This window comes from Mustela putorius, unplaced genomic scaffold (assembly GCF_011764305.1).
Source record: "Mustela putorius furo isolate JIRA1106 unplaced genomic scaffold, ASM1176430v1.1 tig00003853_pilon_pilon_pilon, whole genome shotgun sequence".
NCBI classification, from domain to species: Eukaryota; Metazoa; Chordata; class Mammalia; order Carnivora; family Mustelidae; genus Mustela; species Mustela putorius.
The window spans coordinates 34,542,084-34,556,203 of record NW_025422005.1 but is presented as its reverse complement, the minus strand read 5'-3'; the positions used below and the strand labels follow the sequence as shown (position 1 = coordinate 34,556,203).

The window sequence follows — 14,120 nt, the reverse complement described above, 5'->3', positions numbered from 1 at the left end:
CACCGCGGCCCATTCCCCCTTTTCAGCGCGGGTCTCCTTCCGCCCCAGAGCCTCGATCCGGCCCCGGGTCCCGGACCCCGCCTCCCGCGCGGCCAGCTCTTTGCTGGGGAGGAGGCGTCCGGATTCCCCGTCTCTGGGCGATCCCATTGAATGCCCCAAACTGTCCCTCCCCCACCCCCACCCCCACCCCCCAGCCTTTCTGTAATCCCGTTATTAGAGGATTCCCATTTCAGCTGTCTGGAGGTTTCGTAGGCACCGCACGCCAATGCGGCCAACGCGGAACTCGACATCCCCAAACAGCCGCTTTCCACTGGGGTGCTCGGTTTGGAAGTGGATGCCACCATCCACTCAAGTGTGCCCACACCGGAAACTGGGAGAGGTGTCTTTGGCCCCGCCCTCCTTCATTCCTCACACTCAGTCCAACTTTAGATGCCACAGGGTCTATATTTAAAGGACTTTTTAATGTTCCCATTTCCATCTCTGTGTATCTCCTACTCAACTTTCCAGGCCTAAGCAAAAATATCTTTTCCTCCCGTTAGAGTACTTCCATCTCTATCTTCATTGTAGCTCATACAAATTCTTATGATGGACTGACCACTCCAGGGTTGGGGCCAAGTGTCAGTCATATGGGTGAACCCAGGACCCTGCGTAGCGCTTGGCATGGCCTGTTTCTTCAATGGCTACACCTGCCTTGGATGTCACTGCTCTAGGTCATAATCTTGTGAGTTCTCAAAATTTGTCTCTCATCTGGCCTTCTGGTCTTCAGTTTCTCTCTCTGCGACCCATCCTTAAGACTACACAGAATGTGATCTTTGTATTGTACAAAATTGACCCCCATTTATTTAAATCCTTCGATGGTTCTCAACCTAGAAGATTTGCAGCATGGCATACAGGCCTCTTCAGACTCTTCTACTACTTTTGCTCTCTCCCTTTGCCATCTTGGCACTCTACCTTTGGAGGGCTAATGGTAGTTCTTTGAGCACTCTGTGCCCTGGACTCTGGGCTAGATTATCCTCCATGCTTCCATATCTGCTGCTTGGTTGAGGGTTGTTCACCCTTCAGGACTCTAGGAAGGCTTCACTTTTCCCCAAAGGTTGGGTTAGTTGCCTCTTCTGAATTTTCACCATCCCTTGGCTCCCCTCTGATCTTGTATATTGTGATTATTTACATGTGTGTCCCTGCTACCGGGGGTGGGATTGTCTCTATCCAGTCACCCAGCACAGGGTCTAGCATGTAGGACATATCAGTGAGAAGGGGAAAAGGAGATTTATAAAGGGAAGCCCCTGAGTCCAGTGCAGGGCTGGGAAACAAGGATTCAGGGCCAGACAGAGTACAGTTCAAATTCTGACTCTGTTACTCATAATTTATCGGTTCCAAAAAAAGGTCATATCCCCTCTCTAGGCCTGTTTCCTTAGCAATAAATTGGGGGCAACAAATCCTAGCCTGCACAGTTGCTATGAGGGTAAAATGAGGTCATAGTTAAGGGGGTTAGGTAATCCAGTGGGGGCTAAGTATATAGGAATCCAAACCAGAAACCAGTACCCCATGCTTTCAAGACCTAGTTTGATGATTTAAAAAACAAAAACAAAAACCAAAAACAAACCATAAAAATTGACCAACTAGTACATGCCAGGTGTTGTGTAAGGATCAGGAGATGGAATACCTAGCTAGTCCCTGGAGTACTTTCAGCGTCACATTCTACCAGTTTCTCTTGTATTTTACATGCTAACAAAACTGAACAGCTAGCATGTCCCTAAGTACATCATTTTTTGTTACATCTCTATGCCCTTTGCACACAGGGTTGCCTTGAAATGGCAGACCTTCCTTGTCCACCAAAGTGAACTCCTACTTGTCCGTGTTCAGTTGTTAACCTCCTCTGTGAAGCTTGTTCTGATTTGCCCCTCTTTATGCTGTGCTGTCCCAGAAACTTACTTAACTGTCACAGCACTTAAACCACTGGCTATAATTATTTATTTGCAAATCCAATCCCTTGAAGGCAAGGACACTGGGGTGAGCATGTTTGGGTATAAGAAGGGAGTAAAGAAGGATGAGACAAGGACCTTGCCTTGGAGGAACTCCCAGTCTAGTGAAACAGTCATGCTCGTTGTGAGAGATTAAATATGGCCACCGTTCTCTGTGGTTCCTTCTGTCAAGAGGTGCATTTCTTCATCCCTTGATTATGGCTTAGCCTTGTGACTTGTTTTGCCAAATTGATGTATTCCAGAGTCTAGGCCTCAAGAGACTTTGCAGTTTTGGTCTTTGCCTTCTTGGTATGACACTGCCCTGAGGCTTCTAAGGAAGGAAGCTGATCTAACCTATTGGAGGATAAGAGGTACATGGAAGAGAACCGAGGCATCCTGATCTCCCAGAATGAGAGTCTTTTCAGCCTAGTCAATCCTCCAGCTGAATGAGCTACATAAATGAGAAAAGGCCCAGTCAACTGAAAAAAACCATGAGAAACAGCACATTGTGTTAAGTCACTAAGTTCTGAGATAGCATGTTACATGTCAGTAAATAATGGAAGCATAGCTAAACAGGTGATCACAATATAGGATGGTAAGGGCAATCATAAGGATATACAGGGATCATGAGAAGAGATAGCTAATCCAGAAAGGCTTCCTGGAGGAGATGGTATTTGGGCAGAATATTGAAGGATAAATAGAAATGTGACACGGTGGGGTAAAATAGTCCCATTAGAAGAAACCACATGTGTAAAAGTGTGCAGACAAGAAAGGAATGGCACGGACATGGAGGGAGTGATTGGCATTAATTCTGTGCTAATAGCCCATAGGGTTCATGGAGGGCAGGTATTCATTAGGAATGGCAGCTGGAGATCGGGGTTGAAACTAAATCACAGAAAACCTCAGTGCCAGGCCTTAGCATGCCATGCCTATGCCTGATGGTAGTTCTTTTCCTAGTTCGGCAGGTGCTGAGGCTGACTGCTGTGTAGGATATCCCCTAAGGACAGGGCTCTGTCCATCCCTTTCGAGTGGAACTCTTGGTGCAGAGCCTTGTCTCCCTATCACACCAGAATTCCCTGGGGTTGGGTCATTTCTCCACTTACACTAGGGTTATTGGGTGAGAGCAGTGTTTCCAGGGGCTGGACTGGGCTGACTCTCTAGAACCAAGGTTTATGAGAGTGAGGATTCCTCCTCAAGGCTGGCACTTTGGACTATGCAGTTTGAGTCCCATATAGAGTTATAGAATCCCTATAGAGCTAGGATGTTACCTTCAGGTCCCCTCTTGCTGTGATCTCTTGGGACTGTGTGATTACTCCCTTCCTGTTTGCCCAAGGCACTCAGGGGCCACATCTGTCTGACTCTCTCGGGTTTGATACCAAGGTTTGGCAGGATTGAATCATTTGCTCAGGGGATCCTGGTTTTGAAGTCTGAAGTCTTCAGGGGATTTGGGGCTAGGTCTCAGGGCCCCCAGGAAACGAAACCACATAGGATTCCTCTTGATGAACAGGATGCTTTAGATGTGCTCAGAGCCCACCAGAACCCAGGTGACCTTGGCATCACTCCTTAAAACCCATCTGTCGAAGGCCCATTCCCCGACACCTGTTCCTTCTGGGTCCGGTTAGGGGCACTGGATGCAGAGCGAGCCAAATACAGTTCAGGCTTCTCTTCTCTCCTCCCAAGGATGGGAGGAGTTGGCACCAGGCAGCCCCCTCTAAGCTTTCATCCACGGGGGCTTTCTTCTGACGCTCACCCAGTCCCTCCTCACCTGGTATCTGTCTGAGTGGTGCAGGTCATCGGTAGTGGAGGAGTGTGGGGACGCTGTTGGGGACTCTCCTTCTCTCTTGATGGAAGCAGACAACAGGAGGGACTGGAAGAAGAGAAAGGACATGTAGCCTCGGGCCAAATGAGACCTGCAGTCAGTCAGTCCCCTAGAGTTCCCAGTCCACCAGAGCTTTGGGGAGAGGGGCAGAGAGGAAGGCTGAGGGATAGTCTCAGAAGGCAGGCAGGCATTGGGGCCCTGGGGTGTGGCTGTGGGAGACCATGGCTTGATTCTAGGAAGGCGTAGAGACCTCCAAGGGGGTCCAAAGCTCCCAGACCCCAGGTAATCTCTGCCCCAGTGGGGCAGGATGCCTTGCCCTCCCCTAATAGGCTGAGATGATACATGTTTTGTGTTCCCATAGCAAGTAGAGACTCTGGGACCCCCCTTCTGGGGGGTTGGGGGTAAAGCCACACACCTGCAGCCCTGTCTGCCCCTAATACAGGCTGACGGCAGCCCAGCTATGGAGACAGTAAATTAAATAGTATGTATGAGTTTCCCACATGCAGCTAGGGATGTACGCCGGGTCCATTTATCCCAGCGCTGCGGCAGTGACCCCAGCAAGAACCCCAGCACAACTAACCCCCCCACGTCAATCCTGTGCGGCCTCTCCTACATGCGCCCGCAGTTTAGATTAATAAACTGTCTGCTTTACATTGTGTGCGAGCGCCACAATTCTAAATACCACATGGCACGTTCAGCGGGCTCTTGCCGGCTCTTGCCAAGGCCTGTTCAGCTGCAAACGGGGCTTGGGCGGGGGGCCTAGAGGCCTGCAAGCGATCTCGACTTCCTTCCCCCACCCTCTCCAGCCTGCACAGCTCGGGGCCGGAAGCATACAATTCCCTAGGAGGCCTCCCCAGCCTAGAAACCATGCCAAATCGCCAGTGACAGCCCAAAGAAAGCAATTTGGGAAAGATGGAGCAGCCATTTATCCTTCATCTCCGACCGAGCCTTAGGATGTGACCTGCATGTGGTGGCCAAGCTGCACATCCTCAGGCAAGGGCCCTGGGAGGGGAGGGGCGCCTGCTGGCCTGGCAGGGTGCCCTGACTCAGCCTCTCCCCAAGGAGCTGGTGGAGGAAAGAGCCCGGGAAGGGCCTGCCACTTGGAGCCCTTTCTTCGCCCAGCCAAGGCCTGGTGCCGACTGCGGTGGGCTTTTGGGCAATGTCCTTCTCCTTCTCTGGTCCCAGGGAGGACGCTGAGGAGGGGAAACGATGTGGGGGTCCCTGCCCCCCGCCACGAGAAAGCTCGTTCTTGTGTGCTTTCTCTCTCTCTCATTCTCTCTAGGTTAGAAGCCCTGAGAGGCCCAGCATTACACCTGGGGCAAGCAGAATAAAAAAAGGTCACTGGTGCTTTTTAAACATGGACCAAAAAGCAGTAAAATGTGTTTTGAAAAAAAAATCCCAGCATTAAATCATGACTTTTTGCCTGGCTCTTCGCCTCATTAAAAGTGGCCTTTTGGAAGGTAAAATTATCATTGTAAGCGATAAGATCTTTAAGAAAATAATTCACGGCTTCTTCACCCTTTAATATGATAGCCGCCACCGGCTAATTTTTTTCTTAATGGCAATGAGGCCATCAATCTTGTCTAAGGCCCCCTCGCCCTCTCCCCCTCCTCCCCCCCCCTTCTCCCTGTCCTCTCAGTCTCTGGCTTGAACCTTCTACCTCACGCCTCTTCTACCCGTGGCCTGCTTCCCTAAAGCCTCAGCCACAGGCAGGGGACAGACCCTGCAATGGTCAGCTTTGGGGGTGTGAGCATGAACCTGGGAGCGGGCAAATAGGGGTCCTCGCCTCGGAGACTGATTATCAACACTCCCGTGTCGATGGTGGCAGGATCCACGCATGTTTTAAGACTTCCCGTGTGAGTGTTCTGAGCTCCGTTGTGTGTGCGTCTGCATCTGTGCGGGGCCAGGTATGGACATGGATAGCAACTGTGTTCATCCTTAGAGCGCTGGCCTCTCCCGGGCCCAGGGCCCAGCCCTGGCAGCTGGGCTCAAGTGCCAGGTGTCAGCGGCCGGCCTGTCTTCCTTAACCAGAACCACTGAGTGCTAGAGGCCAGGCCAAGCCTCACGAGTGTGGCTCCCCACCTGCACGGTCCACAGCTGCATGGCAAGCCCCACCTTTTCTCTTTAGAGCCAGGAAGCTTTGCTTACTTGGACAGAGCCTACATTAGTCTCTGCCCCACCTCTGCCCAACTTTCTGTGGCCAGTGATTTCCTGAATAAAGGTGCAAAATCCGCTCCCACCCTTTCTGAGGCCTCCAGGGCCAACCCTTACAGGTAACCTTATCACTCTGGCTCCTTTTCTCCAAACTGCCAGATGTCCCCAGTGCCTTTAAGACTTCTCAATGTAGTGGCTCCCTTCTCCAGACTTGCTCTCTTCAAGTGCTGACCAACCCATATGTTTTGGAACTTTTCTTCCCTTAGAGTCTAGGGTACCAGGCTCTCTTGGGCCCCTCCTAACTTGTGACTCTTTCTCCTCTGCCCCCTTTCCTGGTGCCTGTACCTTATCTTGACCCCCCCCCATGCAGGGGTCCCCAGATTCTCATCTTGGCTTTTGCTCTAATTTCTTTGTGCATGCCTCCAGACTGCATCATTTCTGAAGCTTTAACCCTTACTCCCCATTCCCTATAAAAAGGACCATGGATTCCTGTCTTTATGAATCATTTTGAGAACTCGTAAGGAAAGAGTTGCCTTACGGAGGGTGAGAAAGGGGACAGTCAGTGAGTAGGGTCTAGTCCTCCTCCCCAGGCCCCCACTCCCTCAAAATGATCACCTTTGGGGAAGCAGTACCATCTGCCTCTGGGGCCACCTATGGGAGTTCTTGGTACAAATCATGTCATTGTGTGAGGCCTCTCTGGCCCCTCCTTCAAGCCAGCTACTTGCCATTCATTTTTCCCTTTCTGCGTCTGATACTCTCAAACTTCTCTCCCACACTATCTGTTTGGAGGGGGTAGACTGTCCCCCCAGAAGAACCCAACATCCTCCCTGGCTCCCTGCTGCCCTCAGGACAAAGTACACACACACACACACACACACACACCCAGGGCCTGGCTTCTAAGGCCTTTGTGCGCAGTCTTGACCTGTACTTCAGTATTTTTCTTTACCTGCTATAGCTCACCTTCCTCCTTTGAGTCTTAGTGTCTGAGCACCCCCATGTCCCCAGGTCATTCTTTAGCTTTGACCCCTGTCCCGGCTGGAAGAGGAAGAAGTCAGATGAACATACTCTGGCTCACACTCAGACTACATACACATGCACACACACACAGGCGCACACACACACGCTTAAGCACACAGGGCAGCCTTTGGCCTCAGGCTGACGACCAAACCCTGGAGACAGTTGGGGATCCAGGAAGAGCTCCTTTTCCTCAAGAGGAATCAATAATGGGGAGGCCTAGGTTAGGATGGGTAGGAGGAAAACACACAATTGTCCACCTACCTTGGGGGTGCCTGGAGCCATGGCATCCTTCAGAAGGGAATTCTTGCTGCCAAGAAAGAAGAGAACAGAGTGACCATCCCACTTACCCAGGGCGTGCAAGAGAAGAATAGCAAGAAGACCCCAAAGAGAGAAGGCACGGCCAGCTTAGCCCAGCCCTGTGCAGCCAGGCTCTACCAAGGCCACTCGACCCCAGCTGGCCCTGACTAGCTCAGCCTCCATCAGGCACCAGTGGCAGGAGCTGGCTCCTGGGAGGAGGACAGAGACACTAGACCCGTGGGCTCCCTCATGAATCTGAGGAAAGGGGCTTTACCTGCCTCCTGGTATCAGCCCTGAGGATTCTGCATTCCCAGATGCCCCCTTCCCTCCACCTTCTGTCCCCAGCCTGCTCCTAGCTCCTATGGGATTGGGGTGATGGAGCTGACATGGCTCTTGTCAATTCTCCCTCCAACATGCTGCAAACTGCGTTAGGCCAGGAATGATCTCCCCCTGATTCAATTTGTCAGCCCCAGGCCCTCCGGCATTGGGCGCGGCAGGCGGGCGGGAGCTGGGCCCTGAAATATGGTGGGCGGCTCAGAGCAGGCGGGGGCGGGGGCGGGAGGTGATGGATGGGCTGTGGGGGAGGCGAGGACTGTGTTTAATAACAAAATTGGTATGCAAGGCCACATCCAGCGCTAAGCATGAGTGATCCAGAGCCACAAAGTATTACAAATCCCTGCTAAACAGATGCTGACAATGGAACAAGACGTATCAAATCAGATCCACTTCAGAAACATTAATATCCCTGTTCCTGTCCCTCCCTCCCTGCTGCCCCCACTGTGCTCACCACATCTGTGCTCCCACATTCACGCACGTGCACTCACACACACATACAAATACATGCACACAGAGGCGCTGTCTGATACGTGCAGGAGACAAGACATAGCCCATTGACATAGGGCCCCTGCACAGGCGCGTGAAAGCTGTGCAGGTAGAACACACACACAGGGCTATTCGTGAGGCACAAAAGACACACACACCCACACCCAAGGCACACGTGGACTCACAGGGCAGGGCATGGACCCAGGGGACACCCACAGGGTCAGACACAGACACACCCAGTGTGTGAGCCAAGGCTTAGGCAGATTCAGATAAAGGCATCCGTTGTCCCCCCGGGGACGTTTGGCAATGTCAGGAGACCCTTCTGATCGTCACCACTGGGGGCAGGGAGTTTGCTACTGGCATCTGGTGGGTGGAGGATATGAACCATCCTACAACATATGGGACAGCCCCTCACAGCAAGGAATTATCTGGCTCCAAATATCCATAGGGCTGAGGTTGAGAAACCCTGGCCTAGAGGCAAAGACACACATATCCACTGTCCATAATTCTGTCCACAGTCACGAGGCTCAAACACATAAAAAAAAGATCCATTCACAACAGTCCCCCCGACCTGGGTGAAGAGCTGCTCAGGCGCCAACATCCACAGAAATACATGCGTAGATGCAGACTCCCACGTGCTCAGATACGCACCCACACATGCAGACACATGTGGACGCACACCCACACGGATACACACATCACCGTGTGGAGGCCACCAGGCTCAGGGAGAGCGCGAGCCCAAGGTCTGAGTGTAAACACAGCGCTGTCTGCCCCTGTGATCACATGGTGCGGGCATCATAGACTGCGCAGGACAGCCAGACCAGGTTCCACTCAGTTCCATTGGGTTCTCGAACAGTCCCTGAACTCCTGCTCCCCGCCAGGCCCTGAGCTAGGCAATGGGGATACGGAGAGGAGACAGAGCTTCTCTTGAGGAGCAACTAGTTGGCAACTTTATGATTTTGAGCTTTCCCTCACTCCGTCAACAAGGACTGACATCCCGTTGCACCTGTGTCTGGACAGGTCCAGAAATGAGGCATCTACTGAAGCCGGAAATGAGGCATCTGGTAATGAGGCATCTGTAGATGCTAGAAACGAGGCATTTACCCTGTTCTCACTGGACCCCTGGCCTGAGGTCTGAGCTTTGTCTGGACAGGATCAGGTTGGGACAGAAAAGGAAAGAGTGAGCAATGATCATGCACCAATCACATGGGACGGGCCTGGCAGGTATGGGCCAGGCGCTCCATATGTGTTCTCAGTTTAATCATCACAAAAAGTTTGCAAAGGACATGAACAGAGGGTAAATGATATACCCCTGTGTTCACACAGGCTATGCAGGGTTTAGGAATTTGAGTTTCGGTCGGACCGAGTCCAAAGTGCTGCCTTTCCATTGCTCACACTGCTTCCCTGAAGATACTCAGGGGTTAGGCTGGAGGACAGAGTTCTTGGAGTTCTTTTTCTCCCTCTACTCGGGGAACATCCCACTGACGCCGGGCTTTAGTTTACTCTGCTGGTGAGCAGAAGTAAAGACATCTAGGGTGAGAATGTCCAGACTCTCCCTTTGCCAATACTCTTCCTTTTCCCTTAAGTTGGGCTGGTCCTGCCTCAGGCTCCTTCCCTCTCTTGGAGCAAGCGCGCCTACCCCACACCACCTTTCTTCCAACAACCTGATTATCTCAGGCTTCCCGAGTGAGCCCGGTCCCCCAGGAACAGGAGTCTGGTGAAAAGCCTGCCACTGAGAAAGGGGGAGGTCCGAGCCTCAGAGCTACAGGCAGACAGGCTCCTGCCCAGCCCACCAGCTCCCCTGCCTTCAGTCCCTCCCTGTTTCCACAGCCCGCCCCCAACGATTTCCTCCCTTCTCAGTCACTCGCTGCCTAGTGATCCATGGGTTTTAAATTATAACTGGGACCCAGGAAACGCGTTCCTAAGTACAATATTCATGGGCTGGGCTGACACTTTTAATTAAGGTGATTTACACTGAATTATCCTTGGAAATAAAGAAATGGTGTGCTGCCCGGGAATAAACCATCATCACCAGCCGCCTTTGTAAGTTACACTTCGTTTTAATCTATTTGGGGAATTGTTTATCTAGTTCATTACCCAACCAAACACCGAGGCCGGCCTTAAATAAGGCTTAAGTGGGGGTGGGGGCATGGCCATCTCCATACCCTGCCTCTCTAGAGTCACCCAGCCTCCCTGTGGCTCCTCTCAGCACTTTGAAAGCACTGACCAGAGAGCTGGCTTCCCATCCTAGACGCCAGATCTCAACGTGACTTTGGAAGCCTCCCAGGAAAGGTCCCGAGGCTCAGGCCTCTCCAAACCACGCCTCACTCGCAGCGCCAGGCCATATCTCCAAGTCTAGGGCTCTTTCCTTTCTCTGGATGGAAACTCCTGCCCGGGGGCTTCAGAGAAGTCTGGGGGCCACTCCCCACCACCCTGCAATCTTCAGCCCCCACCCCCAGAGTGTTGCTGCCTGCCTGTCTGTCTGCACGCATACAATCTCTACCCCATCACCATCCCAGAGACATCTGAGGCTTAGCATGCCCAGAGTCCTGTCCATTGTCTCCTCCTTTCCTCAGAAACTTGCTTCTCTGCCATCAACAGCTTTCTGATCACCCAGTCAGAAAGTTCTTCCTAGTAAGTACCCTGTGGGTAATCACCTAAGTTCTCTTGCTTCTTCCTCCACCAGTCTCTCAGCATTCCATCTTCTCCGATCCCAAAGCCACTGCCATTGTCCCAGGTCAGTGGGTCAGCTCATTATCTGTCCCTTGGACCCTTGGCCAACCTCCTCACTTGCCTCCCTGCTTCCACCCGTAGTTCACGCTCCACACCAGCCTCCAGAGTGCTTCTCCCGCACTAATGAAAGTTGGTCAAGTTTCCTGTGGCTCATCAATATTCTGACTCCCCTACTACCTCCAGGACAACCCTCCAGGCCTACAGACTGTCCTTACTGGAACTTTGCCCTCCTTGCTCTACCTAGCCGAGTCCTGGGGTCTGTTTGTGCTTCTGGGAAGGACTGAGAAAGGGGAGGCTGGTCTGAAGGAGGGTGTGCGTGCACAGCCTGATCTCAGATGTGAAAGTACTTTGAAATGTAGATGTGCTTTGCCAACAGGAGTTCTGACTCTTCTTCCTGTAAGGCATCTGTGTGCCCACGTACCTGTGGGAATGAGCACATGTGTGTGAGCATATCTATGTGTGCTGGAATGTGGGGGTGTATGGGTGCCTGTATGTCATGGACATGTTCGCCTGTGTCTGTGGGAACGAGCCAGCCCTAGTTTGGGTGCTGGGAGGTCCCTGCTTCTCTGTGTGAGTCCTCAGGTGCGTCTGAAATTGTGGCTTCCTGGGGGTGGGGGAGCGGCTGCTAGGGGGGAAGTTTGCTGCTCTGTGCTGTTGGGCAAAGGGAGGCAGAGGGCACAACACCAGGCTCATCCTGAAGAACTTCTGGGGGAGCAGCCATTTGACCGGGACAGGGGAGGCATCCCAGGGGATGGACAGGCACCCTGCAGTGGCATCCACAGACTCGGCAGCTGACTACGCCTTCCTTCGGAGGGGTGGGAGAGCAGAGGCAAAGGCAGGGCAAGAGAAGGAAGTGGGAAGTTGGAGGAAAGAGGAGAAAGAGGGGGGCAGGGAGAAGGGAGCATGGCGTGGAAGGGAAAGAAGAGGACTGGAGAGCTGGAGAGGAAGGCTCTGGCCACATACCAGGGATGGGGGATGCCCTCCTTCCACCCGTGCCCAGGCACAGTCAAGCTCTGCCCTCCTGCAGGACTCAGTTTCCCCATCTGCAAAATGGCTGGTCAAAGGTCACATTCAGCTCAGGGAGCGGCTGGTAGGGAGAGAGGAGGGAGGAGTCTTAGGAGCCCAGGTGCCACATCTTTTCCCCACTTCTCTGCTCTCCTCCAGCCTCCCAAAGAGAGGGCAGGGGCGGGGCAAGGGCAGCCAAGGCTGGGGCCCTCCCCGCGCGCTACCCGCGCTCCGCGGCGCCCTCAGCCCGGAGGGAGCTGACACACTCCTTGGGAATTTATCACGCACCCAATTACAATGTTAATTGGCAAGTTCCTGAAATCAATTAATTCGCAAATTTTTTCCAATTAAAAATCCAGATAAATCACGAGGGCGGTGGCGGCCGGTCCAGCCTGCAGTCCGGTGGGCGCAGCGGCCGCAGGGAGGGGAGGGCGGGAGAGGGGAGGGGAGGGGGCGGCGGGCGCGGCTGCCCTTGAACGCCTTTGCCGGCCGGTCGGACTGTCAGCGCGCCGGGCGCGGCGGGGCCGAGACAGATAAAACCATCGACCCGTCGCCGCCAGCGCTTCGGCTTTATCGATCCGACGGGAATTTCACTTGCTGTGCAGATCCCGCTGTCCGGCTGTCAGACACCGGGTGGGGGGGGGGCGTGCCAGGGGTTAGGGGGTGCTGGGCTGGGCCTGGACGTGAGGGGCACAGAAGTGGGGGGACGCAAGACACAGCCGTGAGGGGCGGAGCCGATGTGGGGGCTCTGGGTGGGGGAAACAGACGTGGGGGTAAGGCAGTGGAAGTAGGGGGTGCCCCAAGAAAATATGGGGGTGGGGGGGTTGGTGCAGGATCCTGGCTGAGGGGCACTTCTGTGAGTAGATGTGGATGCCCTGGGCAGTGCAGGGGTGGAGCCACAGGGACTAGGCTGTTCTGTGGCCCCCCATTGAGGAGGCAGAAAGAGAGCTTGGGCCCCCATTTTCCAGATCCTTAGGGATCCACAGCTTTTACAGAGGGCCGCAGGTCCCTCCACACACCTCTGCCTCTATTCTCCCTTCTTACTGAGGGGAAGGCCTCTATAGGAAGCAAATCACCCAGTAGCCCTCCCAGACAGCCAAGAACTCAACCTGGTGGAAAGGTATGTCTTTCCCCCACCGTGCCCCTTTTAGGCTGGTCCCAGGTGTGTGTGGGGGGGGGTGGGCGGGGGAGGTCAGGGGTGTCTGTGTATGCCAGGAGCAGTTAAGAGCATGGCACTACAGTCGAGTGCTTGGATTTGAATCTTATCGTTACCACTTGATGGGCTGTGCAACCTTAGAGAAGTGACTTAGCCCCTCTGTTCCTCAGTTTCCCCATCTGTAAAATGGAATTAATAATTTTTTATTACCTATCCTAGAGAGTTGTTGTGAAGATTAAATACATCAGTGCAATGTAGAGAACTTGGCATGTAGAGAGTGTTCAAACAGGGTTATTATTTTTATCATTTCTATAGTCTCCTATGCTAGTTTTAAGTATTCTCACAAATTCTTCGACAGTCCTCCTGTCAAGACGTAGAGCTTATAGAGTTTAATTCTCTCTTGAGTGGGGTCTGGACTTGGTGACTTGTTTCTAATGGAGAGAATGGAATACACTGGAAGCAATAGCATATGACTTCTGAGACTGGATTGTATAAGGCATTGTGGCTTCCTCCTGAGTCTCTGGGATCACTTCCTCTGCGGGAAGTCAGCAGCCATGTCAGAGGGAAACTCAAGCCGTCCCATGGAGATACCCATGTGTGGACGAACCATCTGGAAATGGTTCCCGAAGTCACTGGCAGACCTTCGGATGACTGCAGCCTTGCTCACGTCCTAACTGCAGCCTCACGAGAGACTGAGCCAGAAGACACAACTACCCAACCAAGCTGTTCCTGAACTGATGGTCCACAGACACTGTGGATAATAAATGTTTGTTGTTTCAAGCCACTGGGTTTGAGGGTAATTTGTAACACAGCAACAGATACCTAATACTTCTTCCTTCAAAATTCAGTTCAGGCCGCCCTTCCCATAGGAGGTCTTCTCTCCTCCATGCTGGGGTTCATGCTTTCTCCGTGCTCCACGGTTCTTCCCATAGAGCAGCCTCTACCCCTCCTTGTTTCTCTGGCCCTGCTCCCCTTACTCTCATGCAATGAGAGAGACGGACCAGTTCCGGCTTACCTCTGGGTCTCCTGCACCCCTCAAGGGGGATTAGGATTAGAAGGAAGATCAGTCAAGTCTGATGACTTGGACTGAAGGAGGGGGTGGAGTGGGGCGGGGTTGGGAATGGTGGGGCAGGCTGTTCCCCCCTGGGTGACGTAT

The 14,120-nt window shown here is 53.0% G+C and overlaps 1 protein-coding gene across 4 annotated transcripts in view; it reads right to left on the bottom strand.

Moving 5' to 3' along the window:
* The window catches only part of RNF220 (ring finger protein 220), a 218,326-nt gene that overhangs the window by 19,614 nt on the left and 184,592 nt on the right, over positions 1-14,120 (bottom strand). For all 4 annotated transcript variants that reach the window (XM_013044558.2, XM_013044567.2, XM_013044571.2 and 1 more), the window contains exons 3-4: positions 7,213-7,258; positions 3,727-3,828 (exon numbers count right to left, since the gene is read on the bottom strand). In XM_013044558.2, coding sequence (XP_012900012.1) covers positions 3,727-3,828; positions 7,213-7,258 — 148 coding nt within the window. The remainder of the gene's footprint in view (positions 1-3,726; positions 3,829-7,212; positions 7,259-14,120) is intronic.